At 36.1% G+C, this 23,977-nt stretch overlaps 1 protein-coding gene across 2 annotated transcripts in view; it reads right to left on the bottom strand.

Moving 5' to 3' along the window:
* LOC131078915 (asparagine--tRNA ligase, chloroplastic/mitochondrial) overlaps nt 1-23,977 on the bottom strand; it is a 151,281-nt gene that overhangs the window by 102,240 nt on the left and 25,064 nt on the right. Inside the window, exons 2-5 of one of the 2 annotated variants that reach the window (XM_058016752.2) lie at nt 21,045-21,113; nt 14,619-14,729; nt 6,756-6,863; nt 5,891-6,028 (exon numbers count right to left, since the gene is read on the bottom strand). In XM_058016752.2, the coding sequence (XP_057872735.2) occupies nt 5,891-6,028; nt 6,756-6,863; nt 14,619-14,729; nt 21,045-21,113 (426 nt within the window). The remainder of the gene's footprint in view (nt 1-5,890; nt 6,029-6,755; nt 6,864-14,618; nt 14,730-21,044; nt 21,114-23,977) is intronic. The other variant, XM_058016753.2, reaches the window with a different exon arrangement.

Below are 23,977 nucleotides of genomic sequence, written 5' to 3'. Positions count from 1 at the left end.
AATGTTTCCAATCATTTCAGGGACGTTAGTCCGGATCGAACCCAGAATCTCTGGCTAGCCACCACAGGTTGGACAAAAGGATAGAGAAAAGTCTTTCAAGACCAAATGATGTTGCAAGTCAAATCAAATCATGTGTTATCGGATTAGCCAGTGTGTGCAATGAGGTTCATTCTAGCTTAGAAAGAGTTGAAGCATCAATGTTTCCTTATGTCAAGTCACCTTGCGGACTCATACTTCAAAAGCAACCTGGATAGAGCCCCGTTGCCACCAAGCATTCATAGCCCCGACGGAGTTATCGCCTGTAAGCTCACAGAGATTGCTCTGTTTCGGGTAGATTTTCTTTTCAATACCGGCAGAGGTGTCTGCATTCCCTTTGCCAAATTTATTCTTGATATTTAATTGCGTTTCAGCTCTCTTTCCTTTTGATTTTCCTTCTTTTTTTACCTTTGACCTTGCGGGAAATGAAGCCTACGTGTGATTGAGCATAACAGTGGTCACTGAAGCAGAGCTTCAGATTTTGACATTGGCATGGTGTCCTTTTGACGAACAACTAATTCTATGCGATTGTTAAGTCACTTAAGAATATTTGGTTGTCCAGTCTACATCCACATTCCTAAGGAGAAAAGATCCAAACTAGAGCCATCAGGAAAGAAAGGGATATTTGTTGGTTATAGTGAAACATCCAAAGCCTACAGGATATATGTTCCCAGTCAGAATATAATTGAGCTTAGCAGAGATGTAACTTTTGAAGAAGACATTGCATTCAAAATTTCTAAAAACACTAATGAAGCAGATGATGAGTCTTCTCAAGACATGACCGAGGATCCTAGCACTGAGATTCAGAGGGAATTACTTGTAGAAGATAACGAACCAATGAATTCTACTCTTGAACCTCTTGAACCTGCTACTAACAGAAAAAGACCACTCCGAGCAAGGAAAACAATTGAAGAAGATAAGATCTATGCTGCACCCAAGGGGACATTTAGAGAAAGCAAGAAACCAAGAGGTTATTTAAACTATGTTGCTCTTATGAGTGAACTCATTAAATCCGAACCTTCAAATGTTGAAGAAGCCTTAAAAAATCAAGTTTGGAAGGATGCCATGATCGAAGAGTACCAATCCATTCTGAAGAATGATGTCTGGGATATTGTGCCTAGACCTAAAGGAAAATCAGTTGTTACATCCAAATGGCTATTTAAAATCAAACATGCGGCAGATGGAAGTATTGAAAAACACAAAGCTAGATTTGTTGCTAGAGGGTTCTCTCAAAAGGCCGGAATTGATTATGAAGAAACATTTGCTCCAGTCGCTCGGTACACTTCAGTAAGGACCATAATTGCTATTGCCACCTCAAAAGGATGGAAAATACACCATATGGATGTAAAGACTGCATTTATGAATGGTATCATAGAAGAAGAAGTATACCTAGAGCAACCTGAAGGTTTCACTATTCATAATAGTACTTCTCATGTTTACAAATTGAAGAAGGCTCTCTATGGGCTCAAACAAGCCCCTAGAGCCTGGTATGAGAGAATAGATAATAACCTCATCAAGTTAGGATTCTCCAAGAATGAAGCAGAGCCTAACCTCTACTTCAAAGTAACAAATGGTAACATGTTAATTCTCGTCCTTTATGTTGATGATTTATTAATCACAGGTGAATATCATCTAATCATAAAGTGCAAACAAGATCTGGCTTCTGAATTTGATATGAAAGACTTGGGTCTCCTACATTACTTTCTGGGGCTAGAAGTATGGCAAGAAGACAATTGTGTCATACTGAATCAAGGTAAATACACTATTGATATTCTAAACAGAGTTGGAATGATGGACAGCAAACCCATGTCTACACCTATGGAAAGGAATCTACATAAACTAAAAGATGCAGCCTCTCAGTCAGAATTAGTCAATCCTACTCTCTATCGACAAATAATTGGATCACTGATGTACTTGGTAAATACCCGGCCAGACATTTGTTATGCAACAAACGCTCTCAGTCAATTCATGTGTGAACCCAAGAAAATACACCTTGTAGCAGCAAAACACATCATGAGGTATCTACGTGGAACTATTGAACTGAGACTAAAATATGATAATGTAGAAATATGTCTTCACGAATATTCTGACTCAGATTGGGCTGGTAGTGTTGTTGATTGTAAAAGTACTTCAGGATGTTGTTTTAGCTTGGGATCTGCCATGATATCCTGGTTAAGCAGAAAGCAATCTTCAGTTGCTCAGAGCTCCACGGAAGTTGAGTACATTGCAGCATCAATGGGAGCTCGAGAAGCAGTATGGTTGAGGAAACTATTGGTAGGATTGTTTGGACAATCCTTGCCCCCCAATATTATACACTGTGATAATCAAAGCTGTATTAAGCTTTCTGTGAATCCGGTATTTCATAACAGATCAAAACATATTGAGATCCCCTACCATTACATCAGGGATATGGTGGAAAGAAATGTTATACAATTGAAATATATCAACACGGATGAACAAACTGCAGACATCTTAACCAAGCCCCTCTCCAAATTAAAAGTGAATCACTCCAGAGGTAAACTTGGTATGGTAAAAATGTAATTATATTTTCTGAGATTGAGTCTCAGTAATGTCTTAATGTTAAAAGATATCTATGTTATTTTATCATGTGAGTTACTACATGACTCTGTAGAGACATCATGGAAAGTGACGATCTTTCACTGATGTCTGATTATGGTTACTATTGTAAGGTGACGATCTTATAAATCGTTTAACCTGCTGTCATGATGGATATTATATGAATAATGTCTATGGAGATCATGATAGTGTACATATCTGAGTTACTAAGATATGGCATGATGGATACTATGAGATTTAGCATCAATGGAGACATCATGTACAGATATCCTCCTTGATAGGCATCATGAGACTTGATGCCAGTGCACATATCAAGGAAGATATAAGTATGGTGAATATCCTATGGTTGATATTCTTAAATATACCATACTTTAACGATACCGTAAGGTAACATTAAATGATGGATAGAAATTGCTATCCTTTATTTTTACGTTATCATATTGAGATGATCATTTCCTCTCATTTCCTCTCTCATAACTTGAGAGTACAGTTTATTGATCATACCACAATCCTCCCTAGCTAAGAGGGAGTGTTAATGTTATAGCTTCAGTCGGATAAAAATAAAAATCATTATGTTATAAGCAATTTATGTTGATTAATTAACCATGCTCCGAAACTTTTATTAACCCGATAATCATTATCGATTAAAGGAATCGATATTAATCACAGCGATTAAATCAAACATTGGTCATGTTACATTATCGTTGTTATCGGTGTTATACTATCGTGGTTATATTATCGAACGGACATGTCTCATGTAGAGGCATGCCTCTACGTGGACTTAGTCCACGTAGAGACATGTCCCTACATGGACATGCCTCTCCGTTCACATACTTATATCTTTTTCGGTCTGCATTTGGAAAACACAGAACGTACAAAAACCAGTGCCACTACAAGTGCAGTCATCTCTCCATTACAAGTGCTTCAATCCTTCATCGTTTCAAATCAAACTTACCTGTTCATAACAGTAGTAAATCTGAATCAGTATTGAATCAAGGAGTGCATACATCAAATAAAGAAAAAGGTATTATAATCTGATCTCGTTTCCTTAACAACATCTACAAAATTAAGAATATCCTGGCTTTGAAATGCTCTTAGGTTACAAGTCTGTGAGAAAAGGCTTAAATGAGATAGAATTACTATAAGAAAATGGATATGTAAAGCTAATTGAGAAAATGATAATTATATACCTGCCATGCCTGCTATCCATTCTTTAATTATTTGCAAACAAATACCCATTATAGTTTGCTGATAGCCAGTAAATTATATGTTCTTACACCTTGCAAACTCATTGTTCTATTGTAATGGATAAACATCAGTTAAACTACAAACTGTGTTAGATGATTGTGTTACCAAACTGTTGTTTAAAGTAGGAAACTCGTAAGTTGTATTGCAGAGAAAACTGCTCGTGTGTGTTTGGGTTCCTTGCAAAATGTCTTCTGGGTTTTGTTTTTTGTTCTTTCCCCTTTCCAAAACATATTGAAGATTTAAATTTGGCCAAGGGATGTAAAATTTATGAGTGTTTAAACACTGTTCTTTTTGCTGCAATCTGAGTTGAAATTTGTTAATTGATTTCCAAGATTCTGTTTGCCAACTGAATTTTAATGTTCATTGTCATTATTTGTAAAAGTAATTTTATATATGAGTGAAATTATTAAGCACTTACAATAATTTTGCCGATTACGTTCCATGTATGCTGAGTCATAACCTACTACCAATTGTGTCATGAGGGAGAGTAAGACCTTCCGTTTCTAAATCACCTAGTAGTGAGTGGATTTAGGGAGATATATTTGCGTGGTGGATTAGCTTCTCAGGGGAACTAATCAATAGACATCATTACCTTGAAAATATATTATTTAAGCTAAATTTAATGGAATAAATGTCAGTTACAGACTTATCTTCTGGTATTGTTTATCTATCTTATTGAATGTCTAGATATCATAGTGAGATAATTAGAACATTTTATATTGTAAACATTGTTGTTGTTGATATACATGCATAAGTGCATTGCTTGGGTTGATGTACACCCTCTTCCATAATATATGTGATTAATGGATATGTGCATTTGTTGTCTGAGCATATAGGTATGCTAGCTTGTCAATGATTCACTTCATATCTTAGATTCCATCATGCATGTTGGAAACATACTGCTAGATCCTTTGTGATGGGTTGGGCTTCTCCAGTGGAGCAACCTGGGCAACCTTAATGCATCGTGGTAGAGTGGATATTGCCTCAATTGTACTCTCTTTCTCTTTGGCTCCAGGTTACGAAAAGAGGAAACGGAAGAGGTTTCGTAATGCAAGTGTTAATGTATTTATCTATCTTGTAACCTGCTAATTGAAAGAGTAGACGACTCTTACTTATTTGCCTACATTGTTATTTAAAGTTCTGAATTTGTATAGGAAGAGCAAGGCTACTATAATTAGATTTGTTGCATATGTCATCAATCTGGTTTCAAAGTGTGTACCTACATCTATATATAAAATGATTGAGTTTTACATTTATGAAAAAGTATTGTAAATTGACCTGCACTAATTGTGATAATTGTAGAATCATTTATATATTTTGACAAAAAAATTAGTTTCAAGTGTTTGACTCTTTGACTCTGAGTGACCATTATGTTTAATTTATTCATTAATTTCTATATTTTATTGAGTGATTATGAATAGATGTTACATTTTCTGTTTACCCATTGTGTGCAAGATATCTCAGCTGACACTTAAAAAATCAACATTAGCCCCAGCTATCAAATGGTGATCTCATAAAAGAAAGGCAGAACCTTTATTGCTACATACCAAAGCTAAGAATGAACATACAACATTTCAAAAGTTAAAACAGAGTTAAGATGACACTAAATCCGTTTGACAAGCCAAATCCTCCCAAAATACAGAAGCAACTACCATAAGATGAGAATCCTAGAGTATAACAGCCATATCAATATGAAATTTGTGTATCTCAAAAATCACTTCTGGCCCTCAATGGGTTGCCTGTTACCAAAAACCTATACTTTCAAAACTTTAGGTGGACTGTTCCAAATAGGAAGATTCCTATACTTTCTACCCAAATTAAACATAAATATCTATCAATAGATTCAATACAATCTTGAAATCAAAACTGGCAGGCAGCTAAGCTATGAAAGATCTTATTTACCATTCAAATTCAAGCTAGGTGTGTGCACAAAGAATGAACATAAAACTAAAACAATGATATCAAAAAACTAGTTAAAGTTTAAATAATATGTACACATTTCCATTTGCAAAGGCAAAATACTCCATACCAAAGTTGTAACACAAAATTGCTGCCCAGCACCTTCACAGTCTGAACCAGTGATTATTGGACTAGCAACCCAAACAAAGCCCATGTCCTGGAAATACTTGTGTGTGGCATATGCAAGAGCATTCCTCACTCTGGCTACCTGTTCAACTCCCCAAATAAACACAAATTAAATAATAATTTCTTTTGAGTTTTTGACATCACAAACGAAATACACCATATCCTGAATGTGTATAAAAAAGAAAACAATTAGGATGATTGTAATTTTAGTTGAGTACAACTCCACAATGTTAACAAAACGTCATCAAGCATGCACAAACAAGCAATATGCTATGTCAATCAGAAAAAAAAATTTGCTCCCAGAAATAACAGGCCTGTCCAACCTCTTCAGGCTTATGATAACTTAAATCTAGAAAAAGAGATGATTATCATGAACAGCTATCTTACAATTTACAACAACCCAAAATGTGTTTCATCATAAGATCAATTCACACATGGTATAACATTAAATAAATATTTTTTATAAATATATATGTATGCAAAGAAGATAGCTCCCGGCAACCCTTTTCTCACATATGAGACACCTAGATCTACCAACAAAAACACTTTTCTCCTTTGGGGTTGGACCTGACACATCAATATATATAGTCCTCGAGAATTAATTAACCTGTGGAAAAGATGTCAACATCATTTCCAACGCGCAAATTTGTCAGCATCAACTCTTCTCTCTAATGATTACCACCTGAATCTTCTTTTGCCACTCAGTATAGATAATTCATATAAAAGAATCACTCCTAATAAAGTCTTGGATACTTGTTTTGTGTATATTCCCTTGAAGCAAAATTCAGATACATAAAAGAGAAACATACTGCACCAAATGTATTTGTCCGAGGACGCATGTGTGCTACACTTCTGAGATATTCTTTGGTTGTCTTCTTCTTTTGCACAGGAAATGTAGCAGGATCACTGCTCCCAATCTGGAATAAATAAATGCATAAATATTTCATTAACCTAAACCAATGATTAGGACCAAATACTATACAAATACCACATTAATGGAGTCCGTAAAGCATCTCAAGTCTAAATACAGTAACAATAACAATGCATGGTTAACATAACAAGGCATTCAGTGAGCAACAACGTGATCCATTAAACAAGTTTTGCACTTAGGATATGCATTACATAGCAAAAGTAATGTTTCTAGGACATATGCATGCATACACACGCACACCAAACACACACACGCACACAGATAAGCACCTCAGCCCAGATGATAAAAAAAGTCTCATGGGGGGCATTCCCATGGTTTACAGTCAAAATTGGCTTGTTACAATTGATCGCTAACCATGGACTTTCTTCAAATCTTGTAAACGCTCTTACATGACCACTTACAATCAATTTTACAAACCTTCAGTCCTCACTACATTGACAGTCAACATATGACCTTAAACACTCATAAATACTCCCAACACCTGAGCTATAAGACTAAATGAAATGATCTAACCCTCTTGGAGATCTGAGAATCTAAAGTTTGATTGTTTAAAGTAAGGGGTTCTTTATTTTTTTAACCTTTCAAATATTAAATGGTCTAACATGCAACAACAGATAGCCACAGAAAATATAGAATCAACGTTTTAATTTATTTTCTTTAAACACTTTGCAAGCAATTCAATTACTCTTGAATAAATATAGAATTCTGGTCTCTTTATTTCAGTTTTGAGTAAAATTCTACTTTCTTCACATACCCGATGAAAAAAGCATTCCCAATCAGACACCTCAATTCTGATCATGCCATGGTATTCTGATCATGCCACGTATGCTGGAAAGATTGAACAGGCAGATACCTCACCGCATGGAATAATTTTAATTGTCTGATCTATTGCGATTTTTCCTTAACTTCTGCGCCTTCATTACCCAGCAGCATCGCCTCAATGTTGGTTTTTGTAACTAGGTAGAAAAATAAAAGTTGAATTCTGATTGCCGAAGGCAACATTAGAATTCAACTTGTAATAGGGCTGGACCCATTCCTACTATGTGTATTGTTCATTTGTAATGGGCTGGGCCCAATAACCATACATTGCATTATGAGGACCAGTTCCTAACGTATGGACCCATAAATGTTCACACGCAACACATTATGTATTCCTCCACATGAAATGTGTGAAACACACACCTAAATGTAATGTGTGGTTAAGCAATTCACAGGTCTGGGCCCCAAACAGGAAACGTGTCACATGTTGCAAGTTATGTAGGCCCCAAATTGGGCGCCAAAGTGCAAAGAGAAATATGTAAAATAAAGGAAATTAGTTAAGGCCGACTTAGAAGACTTGAACATGAATCTTGTATATAAACAAGATTCATTCTACACAACAATTATCCTTTTCATCAAGTGCGATCAGTCTTATGCAAGAACAGTCAGCAAATCAGGCATCTTAGAGAGCGAATCCATTGGACAACTTGCTAGGCAAGGTGATGCGCTATACTTCAGTGATCTCCCTCTTCAATTGATGTCGCTATTCTGCTCTCCCTGAAGACACACTACAGCTGCATATGCTAGGTTCAGTCTGCCCTAGATTGGCAACCAAATCAAATAAGTAATCTGATTCATGTAATCTGCTCATAATTAAGAATCTGATCTGAATCTTTCATGCTGGGTTTTTCCTCCAAGAGGGAGGTTTTCCCAGGGTACTTGTGTCTTGTGTTGTGTGTTCTTATTGTTATGTCTGCTTATTCTCAATCTGTTTATAACTTAGGTAACTAGATTAACATCCGATTACCTAAAATCAACATGGTATCAGAGCTCTAGGTTCGTATAGAGGTTGTGATAAGATTTGTGCTCCTATCTAACCTGTTGTTCAAAGGTTTAGTCCTCATGGCTTCTTATATCGGGGCTAAAGATAGGTTGGAAGGTAACACAAATTACTCTTCTTGGAAGGTCAGGATAATGATGGCATTGAATGATCTTGCTGAATATGTTGGCAAGAATGCTAAGGACCCTGAGGATGAAAGTGAGAAAGAAGATTGGAAGAAGAAGGACTTCCAAGCTCAAAGGATAATAATAGACTCCGTCAAAAATCACTTGGTGCCATCCATCTCCATGAAGAAGACCGCTAGGGAGATGTTCACCTCATTGGAAAAGATGTACGAAGTCAACAATACCAGCTACATACTTGCTTTAAGGAATCAGCTCTCTTACATCAAATTAGAGAAAGAAGAACCTGTTGCTACTTACTTCATGAGAATTTTTGAGCTAAGAGATCAGCTTGCTACCATTGGGAAAAGCGTTGAAGACAATGACTTATCTATGACTGCCCTAAATGGTCTTCCTCCCTCTTGTGAACCGTTTGTTCAAGGAATCAGTGCCAGAGTTGAGCTTCCTCAGTTTGATCAATTAATGGGAGAGTGCATTCAAGAAGAGTCTCGGCTGGCTGCAAAAGGAAAAATTAAGAACCCTTATGATGAGCAACATGTCCTCTTGGCTAAGACGGAAGGCAGCCATTGGAAGAAGAATGATCTCAAGAGAAATAGAGATTTCAGCTCTTCTACCCCTCATTCAAGGAAGAGACCAAGAGACTTATCTCACATCCGATGCTTCCGATGCACCAAGCTTGGTCACTTTGCAAGGGACTGTCAAACTCAAGACGAGCAAGAAGATGCAAAAATAAATGAAGTATCAAATCCCCACAATCGTGAAGATTTTCTCTTTTGATCTATTGGTTTGTTGATCCATCCTTAAGTTAAAACTTCTGATCTTGTTATTTTATTTCAGTAATGATGTATTGGAAACTAATCCTTACAGCTGTTCTAGAGGAAAATTATCAGGTTTACAGGCATGATCCAAGAAGGCCCACTTCAGCTCATGCCATCGGATCTAGATTTAAAAGTCTACTCAAACTTTCAAACTTTCTCCTTATTAAGGATACAAATTTGATAAATTCTATCTTAGATTTAGGATTGGTTCCAACTTTAAGTCGAGAAATTTGTTGTGAATTTATCATCTAGATAGGGTTTTAGAGGGAGTCTCATACCTTATTTCAGTAAATCTTATTGCTGGTTTTCTAAACCTTGTGTTTCAGCTCTAATGATGGATTTAATAGAATATGTCTAATGTATGATCTCTACTTGATTATAGCAAAGTTATTTCCTTTCTTCTATCATATATATTATGTTGAAACTAACGGGTGTTCTTGTTTTACTCTATGATACACTAGGTGTATCATCCACCCTCTGCGGAGTGCAAGGTGGTAGTTCTCTCTCACCCTCTGCGGAGTGCAAGGTGAGTCCACCCTCTGCGGTGTGGCAGGTCGTTCTTCTCAGTGGAGAAGCTTATTGTATCCTCTACGGTTGTACATGATTCATGTTGTATGTTTATGTATATATCTAAGTATTCATTCTTGCAGGAATACATAAGGAAAGGTCTCTTTCTTCCTTTGTGGATGTGCATGATGAAAGATCATGAAAATCTGATGATATATGCAGGTCCCAGGAAAGTGTGAAGCTATGAAGTCTTGGATTCATCCTTTGCAAGCATTGCAAGAGGAATTTCATGGAAAGGTCCATATTGTGTAAACTTGTGTTCAAATTGCATATTGTATGTATTACTTAGGGCTGGGCCCTAATCATGTAATCTGGTTGAAAGATTTTGATTATGTATTTATTTTCCTCCCTAGTTAAGAGGGAGTGTTGGTTTTTGTAACTAGGTAGAAAAATAAAAGTTGAATTCTGATTGCCGAAGGCAACATTAGAATTCAACTTAAGTAAGAGGGCTGGACCCATTCCTACTATGTTTATTGTTCATTTGTAATGGGTTGGGCCCAATAACCATACATTGCATTATGAGGACCAGTTCCTAACGTGTGGACCCATAAATGTTCACACGCAACACATTATGTATTCCTCCACATGAAACGTGTGAAAAACACACCTAAATGTAACGTGTGGTTAAGCAATTCATCGGTCTGGGCCCCAAACAGGAAACGTGTCACAAGTTGCAAGTTATGTAGGCCCCAAATTGGGCGCCAAAGTGCAAAGAGAAATATGTTAAATAAAGGAAATTAGTTAAGGCCGACTTAAAAGACTTGAACATGAATCTTGTATATAAACAAGATTCATTCTACACAACAATTATCCTTTTCATCAAGTGCGATCAGTCTTATGCAAGAACAGTCAGCAAATCAGGCATCTTAGAGAGCGAATCCATTGGACAACTTGCTGGGCAAGGTGATGCGCTATACTTCAGTAATCTCCCTCTTCAATTGATGTCAATATTCTGCTCTCCTTGAAGACACACTACAGCTGCATATGCTAGGTTCAGTCTGCCCTAGATCGGCAACCAAATCAGATAAGTAATCTGATTCATGTAATCTGCTCATAATTAAGAATCTGATCTGAATCTTTCATGCTGGGTTTTTCCTCCAAGAGGGAGGTTTTCCCAGGATACTTGTGTCTTGTGTTGTGTGTTCTTATTGTTATTTCTTCTTATTCTCAATCTGTTTATAACCTAGGTAACTAGATTAACATCCAATTACCTAAAATCAACACTCAAGACTATGGAAAGTCGGTTGTAGATGAGACCTGGAGTGGTGTTTGGAGCCGAAATAACTGAGGAAGGCCAAGTTCACCCTTATCGCCCTCAAACTGAAGATTTGCATGCAGCGCCAGATAGTCCACTATCAAGTTTGCCTCAGGTTTTCGTCCAAAGCTAGTAAGCAGAGGGTTTTCGTCCTGAGCTAGAGAATACGATTTGCAGAGAGAAAATTATAAAAGTTTATGTCATGAATGCCCTCCTTGTTGCCTCGATCAACCTTAATATAGGCTTCATCAACACAAAAAGCCATCGAACTCTTCTAGACAATTCTTCAGCTTCGCCTTAGGCCATATTTTCATTGATAGAATTAATTATTATATGGTCCCCTTGATGACATCGCCTAGACATTAAATGTTAAGTCTTTAATGGCCCCACTTTCTATGACTTAAAGAACAATTATAATAATTATTCATTACCATAGTTTTTTGGCCAATAATATATTATTCCCTTCTTAATTTTATTAACTCTAACCCAAGGAATTAAAGAGGCTAGAGTTTGACTGTCATTAGCCTGTCAAAATGATGGGGACATTACATTAAACAAACCCCCAATGATCCATATCATCACACACAAAGTATCTAGATTCCCAAGATTTAGAAACTGAAAAGGCCATCAACAGAGAAGAGGAAGACAGAGAATCAGAATTCTGGAATTGAAAGTCAATCCTTCTGGGAATTTTTGTTATTTATGCAACTGCTGTTATGTTTTGGCTGCATTTATGAGATTTGTTTTGCCACATAATGATTGTGCCACCTTTATAAGCTACAAAATATAACCTTAGGTTTAAAAACATCTGATAGACTTGAACAACAACTGTGACAGTTCAGCATCTTCACAAACAATTTCAATACCAACTTTCTCATACAGACTTGAAATGCAATGCCATTTTTTTAAAATCACATAGCTTTCCAAAAGAAATCTGATATACAAAAATATTCAACGTTTAACTCCATATGAGCATTGTTTTGGCCCTGCAACAGAACTGCATCAAACAAGCTGATTACTGTCCAAAATAATCCATAGCACACAAAATGGGATACATTTTTCTGATCAAAGGCAATGTCCAAAAATTTCAAGCAGAACATTTGGTATGTCAAAGAAACAAGCATGAAATGGTCAAGACTTTGGGTTTCCCATTACCCCTATCCATTCATAGTTAAAGTTACCGTGGACTTCATCACAAGCTTGAAAAAATTAAATGGGAAAAATGTTATCATGGTAGAAGTGGATAGGCTCCCCAAACACATTTTTGTGCATTGTCTCAACTTATTCCTGGTCAATAGAGTTACAGAAGCCTTCATGAAAAAGCTCAGAAGCTACATGGTACATCAAATATTATAATTAATGACTGTGATCCTATATTTACTAGTCATTTATTGACCAGTTAGTTCTATTGTTTAGGTATTCAATTAGCTCACAACTCTTCTTTTCACCCTCAATTAGATGGAGAAAAAGAGGCAGTTAATAAATATTTAGGGCAATATCCTCATTGTTTTGTATCAGAAAAGTTGTCACACTTGGGCCATTGATTGCAACTAGTGTAATGATGGTATAACACCTCATTACATGCTTCTACCAAGATGTCACCACTCATAGCACTTTATGGGTACACTCCACCTTCTATCACATTAACAGACCATATTCAGCATCAAAAAAAATTATCAAGTCTCAACAGGAAATTGACCATGGCATAGAATAGAATGAGACAGGAAGTTGATTGATAAGCATGTAAATGCAAGGCAATTAAAAGTAGGAAGGTATTTGTTTAGATACAAACCTATAAGCAAATGCTTCTGAAGCAGCAAAAGAAGCAACAAATTTGCAACCAAATACCATGGTCCTTACAAGGTTTTGTAGAGGATTGGCAGCATAGCATACACAATGGAATTGCCTCAAACTACATATATGCATCCACTCTTTCACGTATCTTGTTTGAATAACGTATTTTTCAGAACCAGAAGAAATTATCCAGATAAAGAGTAAGAGGTTGTGGACTAGGATGCTCACATAATATTTCATCAAATAAAAGCTTGGTGAGAGAAGATACCATTTGGGAAGATGAAGGATCCATCAAAAAATACCCACATCTGAACATTGAGGAACTATGGTTTTTTGAAGAGAGGAGCGTGTTATGCCCTTAGCCTATAGGATGTATTGGGTTATTGAGTGCCAGACTAAAAGCACACATAAATTTTGACTTGATCCTTTCATAATTCCTAAATCTTCATAATGACAGTGGTAATGAACCTAATTGGGATTATGACATCACCATATCCTAATTATGACATATACAGGAAGTATTATTTGGCATCATATTGCAAATTCAGTCTTATTGTAAGACTTGTGGAGGCCGGTCCCTCGAAGTGGCTTGGTCTAATATCCAGTATTCTGATTTCCTTTTGCTAAGATTTGTGGATCTGCTCCATTCTACTTTTAATTGCACATTCATTCTATTATTCTATTATTGGTATCTTGTGGCTCTGCCACATATTGCTAGGGTTCCACTTGTGTGATCAAATAGTTTCATTAAAACTTGGATAGAGGTGATGGTTGGAGTTTTCTTAAGTTATTTAAGAGTGTATCTCCAGGAGGATTTACCTATTGCACTTAATTTAAACTACAGTCCAGTAAAAGAAGATGCTAAAACAAAAAATCAATATAAGATAAAATTGAAAAATCCTAGAGGGGCATAATAGGAAAATATCATGCTAACCCCAGCAATAATCTGTACCATAAGCTAAAGCATTACAAGAAACATTGAACAAACAGGACATGGCTGATATTAGTTAGTGTTCCACAAAAAAGGTAATATTTAAAAAATTAGTTTCGTATATACATAAGTTTGAATCAAATATGGTTCTAGATTATGGAATCTGCCTATAAACAGTAAGTGTTGTACAATCATGCCATCATGAGACATCCAAGGACATTAAATATGAAGTTTAAGGTAAAAAATAGTTACATTTCTATGTTAAGGAATGTTAAAAAAATCCCATATGTACGCCAATTTGTTCATATTATCATGTTTGGTTTGCCTTCATCAATATTTGTGTGAGAAAAACAAAAATACAAACGAAATATATGTGCAAATAATATCAGTTGAGGAACATAACCAATGCAGCAAACATGAATGAAAAATGCTTACCAAAACTAGTTTCGTGGCCTTCAATTCTATCTTCTGCTTAGAACCTTCACTAGCTACCAAAACCCCATCTATTAAAACAGATGTGCCAGTCGTGATTAAGCCTGAATGCACCTAATTGAAGAACACAGATGTGACACATCATGTTAATGCTTTAATCCAACCAAAATTGATGTCCACCACCTATTATTAGCCAACCACCAAAAAATTTTATAAGAAAAATTTAGATATAGAAGTTGCAGCCATCAAAATGAATAAATACTGCACTATAGGAACACAAGAATGATATTTAGAACATAAAACTATGCACTAACAAATCATAATATACTAAAAGCCTGATTCACAATCAAAAGATACCGGGAGAGGCTATGCTTGAAGCAAACAATATCATATACATTATAGACAGTGAGAGCACAAAGCAACCCGAATCATACAATGAGAAAGAAAGAAGAAAAAGATTATATTAATCTCACAAACAAAAACTCCTAGCCCATATACCCATCTTGTCTGAAGGTAAATTTAGATTTCTCAGACAAATTTGCTTAAGTCTCAAAGAATCAAAGGAATGAATTGTTGATATCTTTAAAGTTTAACCAAACTAAGGTGGAACCAGGATTTTGGCTCAATTCTCTACTTTGTAGATGTATCATCTAAAAAAAATTAAATACAATATTGTTGATATAATATCATATTTTAATTTTATAACAATTCTTATTTTAGAAGTTCTATGTCCAAAGATAAGGAAACAATATGTGTTTTAAGCTATTTTGCCAGTTCAGTTTCAAGTTCCAGGTTTGTTAAAAATTCCCCACATTCAGTTGTACTGTGCTGCCGGTGTGGGTTCAAGTTCCAGGTTAATCAATTTATTTTCCCCCAAGTTTGGGCTGGTAACCAAACCAAGGTAGAAAACATCGGCAAACCCAAACCAGAAAAAATAGTACAACATACATTGTTTTCTTCACTATGGACTAATAACTCCTAAAATAAGAAATGATATAAACATAACATATATCAAGAGTAGTGTATGTGTGTGTGTGTGTGTGTGTGTCAATCATATGACAGAACCTAGCCATACCAAATCCAAAGAAAAAAATTAGTGAAACATCTACACAGCTTACGACATATATTCTTTTCTTCCCTCTCTGATTTTTCCTTCCGAGTTCAATAGGGTTAGGTTCAATTGTACAATACATATATAACCATTATTCGTGTAAAAAAAGAAATACAAATTGAGAAGACAATTGATACTTCGAATCAATAATTTAATGTCATATGTCAAATCAATAATCATTGTATTACTCTCGATTGAGAGCATCATGTCATTTCATTAGAACCATAAGCAGCTGCAGTGCCACTCCCACTAGCTCCATTATGCAAGTCCCATGTAGCAACCTTGTGCTACTCGTTTGATTGAAACTAAGGAAAGATGATTCTCCTTGATACAAATGTCTTGATCTTTGTAGCACCTTTCTAACACTCCTTAAGGAGTAGAATTAGTACCTTCACAATGCTTGAACATTCAAAAAATGGTAAGCCTAAGAAATGGCAAGAGAATGAATGAGTTTTGGATGAGTGAGGAATGAGACCTAGCCATTAATGTTATGTTTTTATTTTGACTTCTGTTCATGGTATGAAGTCACTCTTTAGGATTAGCTAGGGCTAGTTAGGGTTTTTGTGCACTTATTGGCTTTTTCAATTCTAGTTGAATGTATCTTTTTTCCCTATGCTCAACATTGCCCAAGGCATGTACCAAAGATTGTTAATCCACCTTGGGTATGTTTAACCAAGGCAAATGCACAAAATCGCTTACATTCCCTAGGCATACCCACGACATGCACAACCCAAGATCCATACCCAAACCATAATAGTATAAGTACAACAAGACACCCAAGAGTATCTAATAACACCATTTGTGAGCAATTGCACACCTCATTTATCTTGGTCACACCATTCTAAGATTACAACTTATTCTAAATTTAAAAACTTATAACTTCTTTCCAAATTTTGCAGCCAAGAACGTGGGCAATTATATATGGAGAGCATTATATCAATCGCATTTCACAAATTATATTGACACATCACTTGTACTGAGTTTTAGTTAATTTCACTCGTCAATTCTCTTGAACACTGATAATTTCACAAAAACTTATTCAGAAGAAAACAAAGAGGATTATTATAACAAGTCAACAACCATATTAGTTACTTAGACAGAGTACCAATAAACTACAGATCAGAAGTACGATCAATGGGTAGAGAGTAATCATCATACAAAAAAACCCTTGTTTACGTGATAATGAAAATAAGTGACCAAACAAAGACCATAAAAAAGTGACTCCAACCACAAGAAGGCACATTTAAACTTAACAGAAAATCCTCCAAAGTCACCCAAGGAACAATATCTCTAGAAGATGTGCCAAGGGACTCAAAGGCAAGACGCCATTACTTGGTCTTGAAGGAAATATGTTTTGACAGAAGATTGACAAAGTGTTGAATGATGTTGCAGGGCCAGCGAGGAGAACCTAAGATGTGCAGCCATTGATAATATGGTTTAACATGTACATGGACTCCAAAATCATAATTAAATTTCAACAAAAACCTCCAAATGAACAACATCATTTGGGAACCCCAAGAAAGTGAAAAATACATGCCACATAAATATTTTCTTCGAAGATTTTGCATTTTGCCATGTCCACCATAAAGTTAATGTGGCAGTTGACTATTTGGTAATCCCATGACAGCTATCAACAAACAATTCATCATATGGGCCAAAGTAAAGTAGTAGACCATATTAACATAGCATGGTTCAGTTGGTTCAGCAAGAGTTCAATTCCTTAGTGAGCTATCTATTCCTAGCTGATCCATCCATATAATAAGTATTGGGGTGTTTCAATTCAATGTGAGGTCATCATTAAAAGGGTTGATTAGGAGATAGCCAATCTGACAAGGCGATATAGTGGGTCTGGCCATGTTACTGTGACTCAGTTGTATCAATTAGGTATTTCTAGTTATTTCCAATTCATTCAGCTCATATATTCTGATTAAGTATTTCTTTTAAGGCATAAGGTGGAGGTTGAGAAAGAATTGGCAATGCAGATCCTCTTGATGTTTGTCCTCATTAATGAGAATCTTCAAGCTAATGATGGTGATTCCAGAAGTGAATCTCCCAAGGAAGCTTAATAAGAGCACACTAAAGAAAATAAAAGAAAGAACACATTGGATTGCTGAAACTATTCATACTAGACTGTCATTTGTAGTGTGTAAATATAAAAGGTAAAGGTAGTCTTTTAGGTTGCCACCAAACAAAACACCATTTTCACATAAGAGACTATGATGTCCCCATCCTAGTCAAGGTTTTAGAGTTGATGAGTTAGCTTATTTTCTGGACCCTCATAGGCTAACAGGTTATGGACAAAGAGTCATGGGGACAGTGGATGGAGGATGATGTTCTTCAGTTCAGGCTTGGTTTCAGTTCAGGCTTCATTTGAGCAGTTTCTGACTCCATTTGAGGGATTTGCTATTTATAGCATTTGGGCTATTTATAAATGGGAAGTTGGTTATTTTGGACAGGCCCCTGGTCACATGGGTTTTGGGAGCTTTATCTCCAGCTTCTGACGGTTCAGCTTTTGGAGTCATATTGAGAGAGATATTAATTTTTCAGTGAATTACAGGCAATATTTAATTCATGACGTTTATTATAAAGTCACATTGACTTTTTAATAAAATATTTCACTTAAATTTATTTAAATGACTTATTATTTTTCTCCATAGTTGGCCGCCCATATTAAAAGTGTTTTAACACTTAATGATATTTTTCAAACCCTAAAAGCAACCCTAATTAAAAATCGTGGGTTTTTGCATAAAGCTGCCCCCTTGAGAAATCAAACTCGTTAATTTGTTGATCATTTGATATCTCTTCCTCTCTGGGTTTTGGAGCTTGAGGGTTTCAGACTGGATTCTTCATTGGAGAACGTCTATTCTTCAGTGCATGGTAATGGTGAGACTGTGAAAGATCAGTTGAATTGTTGCAGTTGTGGTTGGCTTCATTCAAAAGTCAAATTGGTGATGATTGCAAGCAGATTTGGCTTCTTATAGGGCAGATCTGTTGTAGGTTTTCTTATTTACTGTTATTGCTGTTAATTTTTTGTGGTTTGGAGGCCTCCTTTCCCAAACACACAGCTTGCTCATTAAATTGGCGCCATCTTCTACTGTTTGGGCGTCTTATTATTAAAATAAGAGCAGATCTGAATTGTTTCCTAAATAAAAATCAGAGCTTTGTAAGTCGCTGATTTAATCTTTTCATTTCAATAAATTGGCTAAGGACCTACGGGTATGCTTCTAAAATCTCCAATTTATTGTTTCAGCTGATTATTTCATGTATTATTTTCAATATGTGTTGAAAATTATGAAACCCCTTCTGCAACTTCTGTCTATTTCTGAAAGACCATCTTTAATAATCAAAAATTCAAAAAGAATTACAAAATTACAGCAGGTTGAAGAATTGAACCAGCAAGGGTTCATCTCAGAGACCCCCCCTTATGCAAGTATTTCACAAGAGGATAGCTTTTTAATTTACCTTATATGTTGTCAAAACGAGGTGAATGACCTGCCCCATCCCAATTCGCAACTTTAGACTACACAGCTTTCACCATTAAGCCAACTCAAATTGTATAAAAGATGTACAAGGAAGCTTCTTAGAGAAGACAAATGTACATAGAGACATGTACAACATTTAATAAAGTACACCAGCCCATGTGATTATTTTTAAAACGTGTTAACCAATGTAGCAATCTCTCAACACAAGTGCAAGATCAAATGTAGTTGTCATTGATACTCCCTACACATGTAATACTGGCATTCTCATTTCAGGAGGATAAATAATCAACAACGAAAACGTTGTTACACCATTGCATGTTACAGCAGTATTCTCCCTTGTGGATTAATAATGAAAAACAACAGAAATTTGGACAGCTTAGATTGATAGAGAATCATTCACATCTTTCGTGGTCATGTGTGCATGTATGCCATCCTTCCATTAAACACACCAAACTAGTTACCAATAGTTGCAAAAGTTTTATCTGGTAACTTTATTCACCCAACTCTGGTAACTTTATTCACCCAACTCTACGCTCTTGGACAATTCTATTATATGAATGTCTCTGTTAATCGTCAACAGTTGTTAGATCTCCCATCCCCTGTGCATGCAACCTACTACTTTTATGTCTCAAATGGGAGATGTTATGGAAGATGTCTGTCTAGCCAGAGCAAAAGCAAGAAACAGCATTTAGCCACTGGACATGTAGAGGTCAGCTTTTATAGATCTAAGCAAAAGAGTCATTCAAGATAGATGACTGGATTCTGGAATCTTTGGTGATAAAAGGAAGAGAAGCATTGAATGGTACTGCAGGCAGTTCAGTTGAGGTGGAGATTTGGGAATCCCAAGCATTTCACTGGGATTTGAAGCAGACCTGGGTTAGACTTCATGTGTTTAAGGTGAACAGGTACAGCCATTTCAATTCTGAAAGGCTAAAGATGATAGTTTGAGCTTTGTAGCATTTATCCATGAGAAATCAGACAACCAGCAAAGAGAGATCATGTCAGCCATTAAAGAGTCAGATCCTAGCGAAATGCTCATCAGCAAATTCTAATAGCAGTTTGAGTGATCATCATTGAGTGTACACACCTTTCTTTAGAGGATCTTAATACAATGGATATGCCAGTGCAAGAAATGTGCTTTGAACTGAATAGAGAAGATGCGCATCTACAAGTGAAGTGATAGATAGGGTGGCTGCAACACAAACATGGATTAAATATGATGATTTCAAAAGGTTTCCAGTGCAGGAAATGTGCTTTGCGGTGAAAATGGAGTGGATGGGCATCTACAAGTGAAGCGATAGATAGAGGTGGCTGCAAAAAGAACAAAGAGTAAAAACAATGATTTCCAAAGGTTTCCAGAAGTGGCAAATGCTACCAAAACATTGACTCCAAGTCAATACAGATCACTCCAGACCATGAGCTAGTGGATGAAGAATGACAGGTAGGGCAAGTTGTCATGTGTCTGTGTTCCTCAGGATGAACACAATTTTTTGGACTGTTATTTATCTGAGGTGTTATAGTTGATCTATCACTTCAAACTTCAGAAATTCATATGCTTATATTTATGGGTAAGATTAAGGTTACAGTTATGCTGATTGTAATTGATGTATTGGATTTCTGGTATAATTATCTGATCTGTAATAAGACAGGCCTCTATTTCAATGGTGTATGTTGGATTGACAAGCACCTCCAAGCTATAGTAAAATTTTAGTAATTTTCTATGAATAACATAACCATGTATCTTTAGATTTTAACTAATCAAAAAAAGGAGAAAATGAAAGCAAAGAATTAGCATGCTGGGTTCAAGAATTTTTCAAGAATGCTAAGATATGGTACCTTGTCAAATCCCTCAACATCAGAAGCTGTCACACATTGTAAATTTGATAAACAGGATCCATCGTTCACCTGAAATCACATGTCAGAAAAATATATACTTGGGAAATAAATATCATGTTAAGTTTCACAAAAAATGTCCAAACTACTTTTCGAAGGAAACAGGAAGAAAGGACATAAATTATAAAAGCGCACAGTACAAAAGATACCGATAATACAAACTACCTCTTTAAATGATCAAAGGAAGCATCAATTAAATTCTTTCCAATATTATAACTAAAATGAACGATATTGTAAAAGTAAAGAATTACATATACCTGGTTGAAAGAAGAGGATTTTGCAATAAAACTAGCTTGCCAGTTCCAGTTCGGGCACCAGTTCGGATTCGAAGAACCGGTACGCCGGCACGGCAAAATTTTGAAAAGGGGTTTGGGTTCGTTAGTACAAAAACATGTAAATTTTATATATATATATATATATATATATGTATATTTTAATATTTGTGCAGCCTATAAGCATGAATTAAGATTATCATGTCACATAGCATCATATACACAACAAAACAAACATAAACTTGTAATCATAGCATCATGATCATACCATAATAGCATCATATACATCAAGTTTAATATCAAAATGACAAAATATTCAAGTATCCCTATCTCAATAGTAGATTTCAATTGGGTAGATCTCGTATCTTGCCTTGCAGCTCGTGCTCAGAAACTGGGCTCCTTGTTTTGTAGAACAACAATTGCTCAGATTTGCTCTTGCTCTAGCCAAACATGTTCTGCAATCTTGTACTGATATATCTCTCCAACACTGAACTAAACCATATAATGTTCCACTAGCATTATATTTGGCTGTTCCAGCACCGAAACGCTTATTTCCAGGGATGTAAGCTTTCTCAAACAAATTTGACAGAAGGCTGCTGGTTGTGTTCTCGAAAGCATCTCTACTTTTAGTAATATCCATCGTGTTCACCAAGAGAATTCTTTTAGTATCTAGTCTTGAAATGAAATTAGAATTGTGATAGTGCATGAAACAGTCATCCAACCATATTTTCCCACCTATGTTGTTGGGGCAAAGGTCATGAAGGGTTTTATTTACTTCCACTGCACATTTTGAGCATCTATCTGCTGATATAGTTCCAGTGCACTGGAGCAGACCATAGACCTTACTGGGAGATTGGCCATGGGAAGAAGTGTTAAACCCTGAATTTTTAGGTGCATTAAGATACAGATCGTTCATAACTAGGTTTAAGTTTGTGGAATAGGTGCTGCCATTGGTGAAAGTTGAGGAATTATCACATGTGTGCCATGCGTAGATACACGACTGATGGAAAATTTTGTACAAACAGCAAAAGGAGGACGAACCACCTAGGCGGAATTGAAAAAAAAAAAAAATTGGCATAAAAAATCACTTTTTGGGCTGCCTAGACTCCCGAGTTCGCTTTAGGTTCTTTGTGGTTCTCTTTGGTTCGACCTGGGTTCACCCGGGTTCGAACCAAGACGAACCACCTCTGGGTTTTAAGAACCCTGGTCAAACCCAGTCGAACTAGGCCCAGAACCACGAACCAGTTTGAACCAGAACCTGAACCAGGGGGGTCCAGAGGAGAACCCGGTAACTCAGCAATAAAAAGCTAAGTATATCTCTAGGTCCACAATTTACCAATAATTTCCTTATTTACAACTGCGATTAGAGACAATTTCCTCCAAATAAAGAACAGAATTATGAGGGTAAGGTAACAATTTGTGTTTTGCATGCCATCTATTATACAAACCTCAGCAGTCAGACACCAGCTTTCTATGTTAACCATTAATATCATATGTTTTTGTTTTTTTCTTTCAAATTCTCCACCAATGAATAAGTTGCCAACAACAAATGTAATGTGAAATATAAATGTAGACCTACATTTCAGTATGCCTATAGCACGACCACAGTTATGGGCATGTAGTAGCCTCATGTGTGGAAGTGCTTCCCAGTAATGAAGAGATGCAAAACATTATAGGCCTTAAAAGTATGTTTCAGCTACATGGGGATCAAAACTGATTCACAAATTGCATTGCAGCCTCTATTCATGACACTAGATCTTTCAGATTTATGAATAATTGCAACTAAAAATGTTGATTGACAATATTAGAATGCTTCTGAAGTCCTCCCTGACTATTAATGTGACTAAAAGACTCTAGGAAACAAATCAGGCAGCAAAAACATGTGCCAAAATGGCCAATACACAGCCTGTAATCAGTGAGATCAATCATAGTTCATGACATTGGATTGATGATGCATATCAAGTAGTGCTTGAGAAAATCCTTAATGATAAAAAAGATAAAAATTAAAGTGGTTACAGAGGAGCTTGTGTGTCCTAGATTAGTTTTCCAACTACTCTATGGTGGATTATTTCACTAGAACAAGAAAGTTAAAAAAGCCCCCATGAAGATGGGATAGTTGTTTAGTCTAAGGCTGAATCCTACACCAAATACAAAAGATTTTAAGTGTTAAATCTCACCTATTTCGGCTAGGTTGCCGGTTCGGGTTCGGGTTCGGGTTCGGGCACCGGTTCGAAGAACCGGTACGCCGGTATGGCGAAATTTTGAAAAGGGGTTTGGGTTCGTTAGTACAAAAACATGTAAATTATATATATATGCAGCCTATAAGCATGAATTAAATTAGCATGTCACATAGCATCATATAAACAACAAAACCAACATAAACTTGTAATCATAGCATCATGATGATACCATAACAACATCATATACATCAAGTTTAATATCAAAATGATAAAATATTCAAGTATCATTGTTTCAACTTTCAACAATTTAAAGTTTGATCATCAATTGGATTCTCGAATTCATCATCCTCATTCTCCTCCTCCTCATCATTGACATTGACATTAGATGAATCAATGCCAATGCCAATGCCACTTACACTTGCAC

This window comes from Cryptomeria japonica, chromosome 2, assembly GCF_030272615.1.
Source record: "Cryptomeria japonica chromosome 2, Sugi_1.0, whole genome shotgun sequence".
NCBI classification, from domain to species: domain Eukaryota; kingdom Viridiplantae; phylum Streptophyta; class Pinopsida; order Cupressales; family Cupressaceae; genus Cryptomeria; species Cryptomeria japonica.
The sequence above is the reverse complement of the archived record's forward strand: the minus strand, read 5'-3'. Positions and strand labels throughout refer to the sequence as shown.